Genomic DNA, 14,066 nt, shown 5'->3' with positions numbered 1-14,066 from the left:
AATATCAGACGCCTCCTAAATATCCTGTATAGCCTAGGCCTGCCGCGATAAGCAATAAATCGATTAATTGCCGCGATAATTAAAATGAATGCAATGATTTTGACGGGCGCGATTAATTGCTATTTGCGCGTTTGTTTTAATGAGGCGGAACCAGTACCCCTCGTCAGTCACTCCGTGTGGGGGGCCGCTGGCCTTACTACAGAGCACAGCACGGGAGCTCCGTGGGGCACTAGCAACGCCACATATAGCTTAACTACATTTCTCAATAGTGTTGCTCCTTTTAACCAAATAGCGTTCTTTGTAGTGTAACGTTAGCTATTTTTAGACCCAAGTAGTTACTCGCTACTGCCCGGAGAAACTGGACTGCTAAATAAAGATTAAAGATCTAGTGTTGATGCTCATTCAATGCCAACAACATTAGCTAAATAGCTAACAAACAAAATACAACGTATAGCATAGCTACAACACAGAATAACGTTAATACAATTACATGCATCATTGTTTACAATGAACGGGTGGGACTAGTCAAAGGACTGGACACGGGGACAAGTTAAACATGAATACATTTATTATAACAGGTAATCGAGTTGCGCTCCCGTGCCTACGCACCACAGGGCTATTCTATTCTATACGGCTTTGACGCTTCCTCCTCATCGTTGATTGCCTGTAGTAGCTGCATCTAACGTTAGTAGCTAACGTTAAAACTAACCTAAAGTTAGTTGCTCACCAACAATCTCAACATTTGTTTTATCATTAGCTCAAAAACACAGAACCGGACGAGATGCTGCTAGGATAATAACAACAATACTTCCGCTCCGGTCGGTGGGCTTCAAAATAAAAGTCTAAAACCGGAAAAGACGGAGCGGTGGGCTTCAAAATAAAAGTTTTGGGAAATACATTTCTCAAAAAAAAATTCTCTAACCGGTCGCAATAATATCGCTTATCGCGATATTTTCGGGGGCAATTAATCGCCCAGCAAAATGTGTTATCGTGGCAGGCCTAGTATAGCCCCTCTCCACCCGGAACACCTGAGGTGGTCCTCTCCCTTGATGCGGAAAAAGCGTTTGATCGGGTGGAGTGGGACTATCTTTTCCACGCTCTGGAGAGGTTTGGGTTTGGCCCTAAGCTCATAGCTTGGATTCAAATTCTATATACGTCTCCGATGGCTGCCGTTCGCACCAACAACAATCTATCCACCTACTTTGAACTCCATAGGGGTACGAGTCAGGGATGTCCTTTATCTCCACTCCTTTTCGCGATCGCAATGGAGCCCCTTGCGCTGGCTCTGAGGCAGAACACCGATATCAAAGGGATCATGCGCACAGGCTTGGAGCATAAAGTCTCGCTCTACGCGGACGACATGTTGTTGTACATATCACAACCCCAAACAAGTCTTCCTCGGTTGATGACCCTACTTGCGGACTTCGGCAAAATATCCGGATACAAAATCAACATTCAAAAAAGCGAACTGATGCCCGTCGGCACCTTGGCGGATCGGATACCTCTGAGCACATTCCCGTTTAAAATTAGCCCTAAAAAGTTCAAGTACCTCGGGATATGGATCACGCATGAACATAAGGACCTATATATGGCTAACTATCAACCCTTACTGTCCAACCTGGCGAGAGATATTGAACGTTGGGACCCCCTGTCGCTATCCCTGGGTGGGAGAATCAACACAATAAAGATGAATGTATTGCCGAAATTTCTATATGTATTTCAGAGTCTTCCAGTCTTTCTGACCAAAACATTCTTCTCCAAGATAAACAACCAGATATCTTCCTTTATCTGGAACAAAAAAACGCCCCGGATCAAAAGATCTATGCTGCAGAGACCCCGCGTAATGGGTGGGATGGCGCTTCCAAACTTTATTTACTACTACTGGGCAGCAAACATAAGATCGTTATTATACTGGGTAAGGGGGGAGGACACAGCCCCCTGGTGGACAGTACTGGAGAGTGCGTCAGTTAAATCCACCTCCCTATCTGCCTTGTTATGTGCTAAGCTCCCGTTCACACAGCCCATATCTAGCTTTACCTCGAACCCAGTTGTCATCCACTCGATAAAAGTGTGGAACCAATTTAGAAGAACCTTCTCCCTCAGGGAACTATCACTGGCTGCTCCGATCACAAGAAATCACATGTTTGTCCCATCAACGATGGATAAGGCCTTTGACGGTTGGGTTGGGAGTGATTACGCTGTCTGACCTCTATATAGACGGCAACTTTGCCTCCTTTGATCAGCTAGTACAGAAATACAAGATCCCTAGGTCACACTTCTATAGATACTTGCAACTCCGGAGCTTCGTAACTTCGAACTCGGACTGCTACCCAGTGTGTCCTCCGGCCTCCCTTTTAGACTCAATCTTGAACTGTAAACTGATCCAGAAACAGGCTATAAGCAGAATTTATGAACTACTTAATAGAAGCAACTCGACACCTTTAGACCTCCTCAGGGGCAGATGGGAGACTGACTTAGTTAGGTGAACCAATCACAAAGGTCACATGGGACAAGATAATACAGGGGATTTTCTCCTCTTCCATTTGCCTTAAACATGCGGTTATCCAATTTAAAATTGTACACCGACTGCATTGGTCTAAAGACAGGCTCTCTAAGATATATCCCGACATAGCGAACGCTGTAGACAGGCTCCAGCCACTCTGCTCCACATGTTCTGGACATGCCCAAAGTTGCACACCTACTGGCAGACCATCTTTGACACCTTCTCTAAGATATTTGGAAAGGAAGTGGAGCCATCACCATATATTGCATTATTCAGAGTGGCCCCAGCGGACATCCACTTTAGATGGTGGGAATCTAGAATGCTGGCCTTCTGCTCACTTTTGGCCAGAAGGCTGATACTGTTCAAATGGAAGGACCCGGGTTCACCTGTCTACGGCCACTGGATGAGAGAGGTCATGTATCATATTAAACTGGAGAAGATCAGGTATACTATCAGAGGTTGTACCGAAGAATTCCACAATATTTGGGATCCTTTCCTAACTTTCTTTGAGGGTATGGAAGCGGATAATGTGACGGAGGCGATCTGGCTGGCTTCCCTGGTCTCTCGGCTTGTTACTGTTTATTTTTCCTTACTTTTCTTCTTCTCTATCTGCAGAATGCAAGAGATATGTGACTGCTGTCGGGTGATTTAAAAGCTAAAAGGAAAAACAATGATTAATAAACTATCTAAGATATTGTAGAATGATTGTCTGGTATAGGGGTGGGGGGGGAGGGAGGGAGGGCCTTATTTTATTCAAATAAAAAAACCTTGATCAAGAAATTTAGCTGCTACGGCTTATATTCAGGTGCGCCTTATAGTCAGATAATTACTGTATATTAAATATTATAGCTATGGATCTAGCTTGTCGATTGTCAGTGAGTTTCTTCTGGTCAACATGCAAAAAAATTTCATCCGTACATTTCCGTTTTATACTGTGGTAAATATGAGTATAGTTTGAGTGATTTCTGAGTAATCCCAGGAAAAGACGCAAAAACAGCCCTTTAGTTAAATCCACTTATCACGTTGCCATTTTTCACCTGATTATCGAATCATCCTGAAATCAACGCTAGATTGTCGTTATTATGTCTCCTCATGCACGCATGAAAGGGGGCTTGGAGCGGGGCGCCCCTCCGTGCTGTGATGTGACCAACGGGACAGACCACACACACATTCCACACACAGCTTCGATCGTGGGAGAAAAAAATATCGGATCAACGCAAGATTGGATATATACTGTCCTTACCTCGTCTCTGATGTAATGCAAAAATAATAATCCAATTATCTGATCGCCATTCCAAATACTGGTCGCTGTAGTCTGTCCCACGTTATCCAGCATTGCACATGACCGGGCGGGCGGATGAACTCGTCGAGGCATCCGTGGTGACCGCTTGCCCTGCCGGAGTATTTAGACCCCGCCCGTACGCTGTAGCTCGGCCGAGAAAACAAACTACATCGTTTCAAATGGAGTGCAATAGCGGCCGCAAGGCGTTAGGGGGAGGTACTGACCGTCTGCGATCTCAGACACATTCAGAACAGCATGCACATTTATAGCTTAATATACCTGTGTAACGCTAAATAACTTGTGTGCCGCTGGGAAACTTCAACATCACTGCACACACTTGGTTTAATCCAAAGGTCCATTCGGAAACATTGTATTATGAAATAAGACTTGTGATTCACTCAACTCTCTTTTTTTCATGATTGATTCATTTCCTGATAATGTGACCCCTCCTCATCATCGACTAGACTGTGTTGTTGTGTCTGTGTTGGCGCGTGACTTTCGAATTATTGTAAACACAACATAGTACTGTGATATTCTGATATATATCACATTGATATATATTTTACATGTAAAATAAATAAAATTTCAAATAAATAAAAAAGCGGAGGTTCGAACCTATTAATTAAGATTCGAATGCCAACGTAACAAACGAAGGTCGGGCGGTCAGGTGGCGTAGCGGAGATTGTGCTCGTCACCAATGCAAGAGGCTGCGGTCTCGACTCCCGGAGAGTCAGCATTGCCTTGGCTCGGGCTGATCGCTATACTAACTCGTTTGGCTGAGTTAGGGGGAGGGGAGCCGTGGGTGGGTCCTGGGCGTTGTGGACAGCGACCCCTACAGTTCGGTCGGGGCGCCTGCTCAGCAAGGGTAGGATCTGGAGAGAGGTAGTGCGACCTTCCACACGTTACACTCTCCCGGTGAGAATCTGCGCGGCCAGGCTGGCTGCCGGCTGGCTGCACATGCGTCGGAGGAAAGCATGCGACAGTCTCCGGCCTCTCGGACCAACAGTAGGGGAAAGTGCGCAACAACCAGGAAGGGGGTTGGGAATTGGCATAACGACTAACAGTGGGATGGGAGAAAAATCGGAAAAAGGAGGGGGAAAAAGATTTAAATTTTTTTTTATTTTTTTTTAAACGAAGGTCAGAACGTTTGGGCTCAGCCCTAGTGTGTGTGTGTGTATGCGTTTACTCACAGGATCCAGACTAGACTCTTGTGCAGCTCAGGCTCAGAGAGAGTGTGAGTGAGTGTGAGTGAGTGTGAGTGTGTGAGTGAGTGTGTGTGTGTGTGTACTCACAGGATCCAGACCAGACTCTTGTGCAGCTCAGGGTCAGTGGTCTCCAGGTCGTTGAGCTGGATGGGTTTCCCCAGCAGCTGTTTGTAGAAGGGCAGCGTGAAGCTCCCGTTAATGTAGTGGCCATGGAACACCGCTAGACCCATCACACGGCCCACAAAGTGGAAATACGATAGGTGGTCCTGGGGGGGGGGGGGGGGGGGGGGCAGGCAGAGAGACAGACAGACGGACAGAGACAGAGAGAAACAGACAGACAGACAGACAGACAGAGACACAGACATACAGACAGAGACAGACAGAGAGACACAGACAGAGGAGAGAGAGAAGAGAGACAGACAGAGACAGACAGAGAGGAGAGACAGACAGACAGACAGACAGAGAGAGAGAGAAGAGAGACAGACAGAGGGACAGACATACAGACAGAGACACAGACAGAGGAGAGAGAGAAGAGAGAGAGAGACAGACAGACAGAGAGGAGAGAGAGGAGAGAGAGACAGAGAGGAGAGAGAGACAGACATACAGAGAGAGAGGGATGTTTATTTGTATAACACATAATATATGTCAGAATGTAGCTAGCATTGATACAAGCGTGTGTTCAGCAATATAATCAGGACAATGTAGAAAAACAAGATATCTGAAATATAAGTGAATATGATTGTTGTGTCCCAAAATAACCTTAACACATTCCTGGCCAACGACGTATAAATACGTGATTGGGCGCCATCCTTTCGGTTTTGCTTTTATTCCATTTTAATATCCTACTCAATGTCACAGAGCTGTATTTTGGCTGGAAAAGGCATATCAGGACTCCGAAAGTGCAGTACCGGCCAGATCCTGGTTTTGGCGCTGTCTCGAGAATGCAGTTTCCCCTGTTGCAGACCGGGTGTACGTTTTTTTCCACTCCGGGTTAGCTTTTCTGTTAGCCTAAAGCTATGGCTTCAGCAGATCGCCTGGAATACTTTTTGCGACGCCGAATTCAGTATGCAGTAATGGAATATAGCATCAGCCAATGGACATATCGATCTACCAGATGGCGATCAAATAACTGGGAAATTCTTTTTGGAATCCAACTGGCCACAGGTAAGAGCGATTTGACGTCAATTTCAGTTTGATCGGGCCTTGTTCTCATAGCCATCCACCCGGTCAGCGTTATGATGTTGCAATAACGAATGCCGTTATTGGTAATCAATAATCAGAAACGACTCCCCCCCCCCCCTTTCATGCATTCATGGTGGAACATGATACCGATCATATGCATTTTGATTTTTAACTCTAGCTTGTGTAGGGCCGAAACGCCAATCGATTTAACGTTATTAGCTTAGCGCCCTATAACTAGCTTTGCAGGAATTACCCCAGACCATTGCGGTATATAGTTCATATTCACGACGCTATAAAACAGGAACGTATTCATGAAAAAATTATTTCTTTATGGCATATTGAAGGGAAGGTTTATACTGTCAATTGACAATAACAATGGACACATAGAAATAATATAAAATATAGATTTAGCTCTACAAACAACCTCACACAGTGAAAACTTGTAATGAAAAGCTGGCCTCAGTCTAATCCCAAAGGCCCTGAATGTGTTAAGTACTAGTCCATTGTGTGTGTGTGTGTGTGTACATGTACCTGTGTGTACATATGAGGGGGAGAGAGAGAGTCAGAGTCCACTTACAGGGTTGATGGAGGAGTCAGGGTTGATCTGTAGTGTGTAGATGTTATCAGTAGAATACTGGAACAGGCCGTAGTAAGGATTCAACATCTCATGACACAGCAGGTACAACCACTCCCTAAACACAACCAGCATCATGTTAAAACCACTCCCTAAACACAACCAGCATCATGGTAAAACCAGACAGAGACAGACAGACAGAGACAGAGAGAAACAGACAGACAGAGAGACAGACAGAAGACAGAGAGAGAGACGGACAGACAGACAGGAGAGAGAGACAGACATGATACAGCAGGTACAACCACTCCCTAAACACAACCAGGAGCATCATGTTAAAACCACTCCCTAAACACAACCAGGAGCATCATGTTAAAACCACTCCCTAAACACAAACAGGAGCATCATGTTAAAACCACTCCCTAAACACAACCAGGAGCATCATGTTAAAACCACTCCCTAAACACAACCAGGAGCATCATGTTAAAACCACTCGCTAAACACAACCAGCATCATGTTAAAACCACTAGGGGTGTAACGTTATACAAAAACCACGGTTCGGTAAGTACCTCGGTTTTGAAGTCACGGTTCACAGTTAATTTCGGTACAGTGGGAGAAAGTTTGCAGAACGAGGCATGTTCCACTCAGGGGTGACATAGCGTGCAGTTACTGTTAAGTAGGGCTGTCAGCGAATATTCTATATTCAAATTAATAATCTACGTGTAAAAGAAAATTAAGAAAAAAACATACATTAGATTGTAAAATTAATATTATATTGTGAAAAAAAAACAGCCCCCGGCTGTCTTCCTTTCACGGGCCTGAATGCACTGCATGACGGACGGGAGACACACAATGTCACTTTCATTGAGCTGAAGAACGTGCCAGTAGTAACAACAACAAGTGATGGCAGAAAATACTGTTCTGAATTATTCAGAACTCAGATCGGTTGCGAAGACAGTGATTTGCACTCTGAGCTCAATCTAAAAGCCCCATTTGGAAATACTTTGGATTTTGATCAACGCGTGGAACCTGGAGACAAAGTTGTATGCAAGCTATGTACAGCTGGCCTACCTTTTCTTTTATGCTAACGCTATTTTGGGAGTTCTAGCATGAAGAATGTAAGTATCCTACTTTTCCGTTTTAACACTTTATTGTAAATCATCCCTCAAGGGTAAAACCTGTAGATATTGAATAATGAATAGAGACAGAAGCATCATGCCTAATGGTTTTATTACTATTTCCTGTTTCATGCCAAGGAAAATATATCGCTTGTTCGGAGGTAAGTTGCTGTGTGTGAACTGTGAATGTCTGTTCTATATGCCATAAACTTTCATTAATTTAGGGCGGCTACGTGGCATAGTGGGCAAGGCGCTTGCCACGAAATCTGGAGATGCTGGGCTTGCCTGTTCGAGCCCAGCGCTCCACATTTGCTTTCAGTTTAGCTGGTCGTCCGTACTAATACACATTGGCCGTATTAGGGGGTGGGAAACTGATGGGTGGGGATCGGGCGTTGTGGACAGCGACTCCTACAGGTCGGTTGGTGCGCCTGCGCAGTAGAATCAGGAAGTGTCGGGGGCAGCGTGAGCCTCCCACGCGTTACTCCTCGCCACTGAGAGATCGAGCTGCGCAGGTGAAAAGATGCGACTGCTGTTACCTCAAGTACCGGAGGGGACTTGTGCTATGTATGACTTAGTCCACATTGCAGCCGGCTTGTGGGAGGCAAGAAACAGCGTTCGTGACAGGGGAGGGTTGAATTGGATGTTACGAAATTGGGATGGGAGAAAATATAGAAAACGGGAGAAAAAGTGGAAAAAAAAAAACTTGAATTAATTTGATCTCGCTATTTTGGGAAGGGGGGGAACTTGGAAGTTTTGAATTAAGTTCTGCATGCAAAAAAAAGGTTCTGCACGTGCGTTCTGTTAGTGGTTAAAGTAACATTGCATTAGTTCGGTACACAGTGCATACTAAACCGAAGGTTCCGTACTGAAACGATTCGATACGAATATGTGTACCGTTACACCCCTACTAAACATAACCAGCATCATGTTAAAACCACTCTTATAGAAATACAACATTAACTAAATAATACAAATATACCCATAAAGGCACAGAGAAAACATTTGCACCAGTTAAAAGAAATATTATAATAATTTCACTAAACAGTTACTGCTTTACTGTTTCCTTATCATCTTGATGCTATGCACAGTCCAAGGGGGAGGGGGGACCCACACAGGGAGAGCATTTCACTGCAATATACATGATATACACGTATGTAACAAATAAGACTTGAAAGGATTAAGCTTTCAGTAACAGATAAACATTATAACATCTATTGAAGGAGGTTTCCCACAAACCCTACAGACAACCACCATAAAGTTAAAATAACTCCTGCCACATCTGTACTTATGTTTAATTATTTAAATTTCTTTATTTTTATTTTATTTCTTATTTTTACATGTATGTTTGTCGTCACCCTCACTGGGTGGGATGGGGTGGGATTAGGGGATAGGAATGGGGAAGGAAATGGAAGTTGTATAATTTGGATAACTGAAATGTATAAATATGTACTAATTCTTCCAATAAAAAAAGATAAACCTAAAAAAATAACTCCTGTAACAAAACAAGGCAAGACATGTTGACATCGACCAAGGAAGTTGTAGAAAGGATGTTACCTGGCAACCCCACCGTAGTCCAGCCCCTCCTCGCCTCTGAACTTCACCATCAGACGTTTCTTCAGGTCCTTCGGCCTCATCTTCATGATCTGTCTGTACGACTCCTACACACACACACACACATAGAAGACACAGAAAAGTGATATTTAATATTAATATAGTAATATTTATTTGCCCCTGATAAGTACTTTATGAATATGTGACAACTAGCCAAACAGAATATATTCATCCATGTTCTTATCAACAGTATCAACACAGCGCCTCCTGCAGCTAATTACCAGGAGTCTGTCCTCATTAGTAAACCGGGGACGGTCTGATGTGACTTGTGTGAGAATAAGGAGCCGTCAAGATGCGGGTTTGTTTGTGATTAGAAGGCAGGCTGCGCAGTCGCTCTCATCTCTCTTCACATATAATGCAAGCGTGAATTTATGTGAAGGACTATGTGTGTGTGTGTGTGTGTGTATGTAAGAGAGCCCGAAAAAGCCCAAGAGAGCGAGAGAGAATAATTTGCATATGAGATGTATGGGAGTACTCTTGACCCAAGCAGCACTTGAGAAACAACAACGTTTTATAAATTGTATGTTTGTGTGAGAGAAGATGTGTGAGAGAAGGTGTGTGAGAGAAGGTGTGTGAGAGAAGATGTGTGAGAGAAGGTGTGAGAGAGAAGGTGTGAGAGAGAAGGTGTGTGAGAGAAGGTGTGAGAGAAGGTGTGAGAGAAGGTGTGTGAGAGAAGGTGTGAGAGAGAAGGTGTGTGAGAGAAGGTGTGAGAGAAGGTGTGAGAGAAGGTGTGTGAGAGAAGGTGTCTGAGAGAAGGTGTGTGAGAGAAGGTGTGTGAGAGAAGGTGTGTGAGGGAAGGTGTGAGAGAAGGTGTGAGAGAAGGTGTGAGAGAAGGTGTGTGAGAGTAGGTCTGTGAGGGAAGGTGTGTGCGAGAAAGAGAGAAAGAATGTGTCCCATCACCATTATATACGTTTTAAATCTTTCCTCACAGGAGATCTGTGATCGTGTAATTATGAGTGTGACACTCTATGTGTATGTATGCGTGTGTGTGTGATGTGTCTGTGCGAGAGGAAGCCTCTATGCGACGATCAAACAGTGTGCCTGTCTGTGAGCGACACCACGCCAGACGCTGTTCGTGTACGTTTAGTCATTTAGCTGCGACTTACAATTGTGTAAAACAAAGCCAGCAAAGAGATACACTCCCAGCCATCAACAATAAGTGGTATTGTTCGTCAATGTGTTCACTAATAGTCACAGGGTTGGTCAACTACTCCACGAGTTGATTTAAATCAACAAATCTATACAATTGTGTTTTCCACATGCAACCATATCAAAAGGACCTGTTTAAATCTAGTGCTTACCAGGGAGGTGCTTGTAATTTTTCAGTAAATAACTCTAAAAACAAACTAACAAAAGTCTGATGACTGCCCCCCCTCACCTCAAAGATCTCCTCCCGGGACACCTCTATGTGGTTATGACTGTGTCTGCCCCTCACCTCAAAGATCTCCTCCCCCTCCATGTGGTTATGACTGCCCCCGCCCTCACCTCAAAGATCTCCTCCCGGGACACCTCTATGTGGTTATGACTGTCTGCCCCTCACCTCAAATATCTCCTCCCCCTCTATGTGGTTATGACTGCCCCCCCTCACCTCAAAGATCTCATCCAAGGACACCTCTATGTGTATGTGGCTGCGGTTACACAAGGGGAAAACAGGAACGTTGTATTTTCACAACGTTGCATTATCACAGTCAGGTTAGACGACGCGTTGTCTCCTGAACTCTCTCGTTGTCAGAAGCTAGGCGTGGTCAGATGGCAACGGATCTCATCAGTGAATTCAACACTGAGCATGCGCAGGAGATATTTGTCCGTGCACAAAAGCGCGAGCTCGGGGTTAAAAACGAAAAATATAGCCTCAAATGTCGACTGGGAGTCGGTGTTTCAACTTGTCTAACAGGGTGAAACATTAGGCTATCAGTTTCCTTTGTCCCTCCCTCAATAATATTATGTTATTTATCACATTATCATTATGTAAACAAATGCACATATGGATTGTTTGCTGCAACATTTCTGAACAAATTGAAGCATTAAATAAGCAGAGAATTAAATTACGATTTCCATAACGATGTGTTTAAATAGCCTATCCATTTAAATTTTTTAATGAAATGCTTCAGTTTAATTAAAGATATATTTGTATGTTAACTCATTCGGGGCCAAACTCGAGATATCCCGGGTTAACTCGCCATGCGCTGGGCGCCAAGACCCGAGATATCTCGGGTTTTGCTATTTTTTAAATATTTGTCTTCGATTTTAATATCCTATTCAATGCCAGGGACCCATATGTTGCCGTTAGAAGCAATAGGGGGTATCTGCAGAGCCGCAGAGCCAGGCGTAGACAGGTTTGAGGCGGGGCTTCGTGGCGTAGACAAGTATTAGTGGCCTGGACAAGTATTTGCACTACTGCGCGGATGAGGGGGGGGGGGGGGGGGGGGGGCTCTCTCGCTCGCTCCCTCTCTCGTTTACGACACATACACAACTTAACTTTCGTCTCGTTTACATCAGGGTCCCCCATTTTCAACTTCACTTTCGTCTCGTTTACATAGATCCCCCATTTTCAACTTAACTTTCGTCTCGTTTACATAGGTACATAGACAGTAATGTTACATCTAGACATTTATGACATACCAGATCTAGTAATAATAGAGTATATACATTTGAGGGGGAATACATTTACATTTAGTCATTTAGCTGACGCTTTTATCCAAAGCGACTTACAAGTTCTGTACGACATTTAGCTGACGCTTTTATCCAAAGCGACTTACAAGTTCTGTACGACAAGCCATCAGGAAGGGCACAACTCTATCAGCTGAGTAACAATGTTCATAAAGTGTTGAGTGCTACAGTGTAGGTTAGTTTATTAGGACAAGTGCATGACAGTAAGGTTAGTTAGGGTTAGATTTTTTTTTATTTTTTTATTCAGAATGGTTGAAGAAGTGCGTCTTTAGTCGACAGCGAAAGATTGGACGGGTTTCGGCTGTCCTAACTGGGGTGGGTAGTTCATTCCACCATTGTGGGGCAAGGACTGAGAATAGGCAACTTCTCTTTGATGACCAGGCAACAATTATAAGAAAAGAAAATGCTTCGCACCATATATTATCATGCAAGCCCCTGCCCAGATGTGGATTGGACTGCAGACCAGGCAGCCCAGACTATCATTACCACGGCCTCTACTGCCAGGCAACATTTGTAACCAAAATACACAAAATTGCACAAATGAGAAAGAACAATTACTTTTTAACGCAGCAACTACCATCGACCCATCTGTTCCTGATGAGAAACATCATAGAACACTTCAACAACAACAAAAACAAGAAGCGAATGGACAACATCAAATAATTATTTGGGACAGCGGTGGCAATAAACAGCTACCACCAGGCTGTATTGGGTACATTTTCTACTTGCACTTGCATTAAAGATATTTAATGCATTAATCCTGTTTTTAATTGATCTACGAAATAATGTATAAATGTCTTCATTCATCAAGTTCACTGTTCCTTACTAAGCTGTGTTTGTCATCTGCTTACAGTGTCACAGGAAGCAGTCCTTGATCTATCACTGGAAGCAGCTCAAGGTGTGCTCCCTGAAGCGGGTTCAGGTCTGCCCCCAGCAATGACAAGTAAGTGGAATTGCATGCATGGGTCCTTAGAAAGTCTTAAAATGTCTTAAATTCAAGTTTAGCCGCCTTGACTGAAACCATGCATGATTTGTCCAATAATCATATTAAACTGCCACCCACCACCTTAAATAGTGAACTCTTAATTGCTCCAAGTCAAGAGTGCTAACTATTACACCATAGAACCTGGCTTCTGCAGCAGAAGCAGGTCTATAAAAACCTATGCCTACCTACAGTAATTCTTACCTCTACACTATTAGTTTTATTAAACATTGTTACTATTTCTCTTATATTTTTGTGTATGTCCATCCCTGTAGAACTTGAGATTCCAGTGGACAATGAGTACTCACCAGATCAACCCTGGGCGAAGTCCCGAAACCCTATCCAACAACAACTGGTAGGCAAATTTCTACAAATAATTACTTTCTATGTAAAACTACTCAACTGTATCACAACAATGGTTATTATCTTCAGCTCAGTTATGTCCTGGACCGAAAGAGGCCTTCGGAAGAAATAATTGTGAAGGAAGGACAAACTTGTTTGACACGGGATGAGTTTTGGAGCCTTGGGTTGAACAGCTATATGGATTCAACTGTGAGTAGTCACATGGTCTAACAGATTAACATTTATTACCGAAGGGAGAGTTTCAGTCATGTTCACTATAATGTCTTAATTGTGATTTCTTGCAGATTGGAATGCATGCCTGAAGCTCATTGGTGAACTGGCTCTGAAACGTGTATGACCTCTTTTTTAATTACACATTTAAAAGTAACTTTTGGTACTGAAAGCAGACTATTAATAATCATGTTTGTTTTTTCCTCATCAGGACATGGACATTTATATAGAAGACATGTATGTTGTTCCTACCTGGAACGTACTGTATTGTACCCATTCTGCAATCTTGTTAAAATAAAGTTTTCATTCACACTCAAAATCTGTGTTCATTTTTTATTTTGCATACTAATGTTCTGTGTCTTGAGTCGT

At 43.5% G+C, this 14,066-nt stretch overlaps 1 protein-coding gene across 2 annotated transcripts in view; it reads right to left on the bottom strand.

The window, feature by feature from the left end:
- smurf1 (SMAD specific E3 ubiquitin protein ligase 1) overlaps window positions 1-14,066 on the bottom strand; it is a 135,276-nt gene that overhangs the window by 28,231 nt on the left and 92,979 nt on the right. For both annotated transcript variants that reach the window (XM_084328732.1, XM_084328733.1), the window contains exons 11-13: window positions 9,416-9,519; window positions 6,750-6,864; window positions 5,078-5,256 (exon numbers count right to left, since the gene is read on the bottom strand). In XM_084328732.1, coding sequence (XP_084184858.1) covers window positions 5,078-5,256; window positions 6,750-6,864; window positions 9,416-9,519 — 398 coding nt within the window. The remainder of the gene's footprint in view (window positions 1-5,077; window positions 5,257-6,749; window positions 6,865-9,415; window positions 9,520-14,066) is intronic.

This window comes from Notolepis coatsorum (assembly GCF_963971535.1).
Source record: "Notolepis coatsorum genome assembly, chromosome: 14".
Lineage (NCBI taxonomy): Eukaryota > Metazoa > Chordata > Actinopteri > Aulopiformes > Paralepididae > Notolepis > Notolepis coatsorum.
The sequence above is the reverse complement of the archived record's forward strand: the minus strand, read 5'-3'. Positions and strand labels throughout refer to the sequence as shown.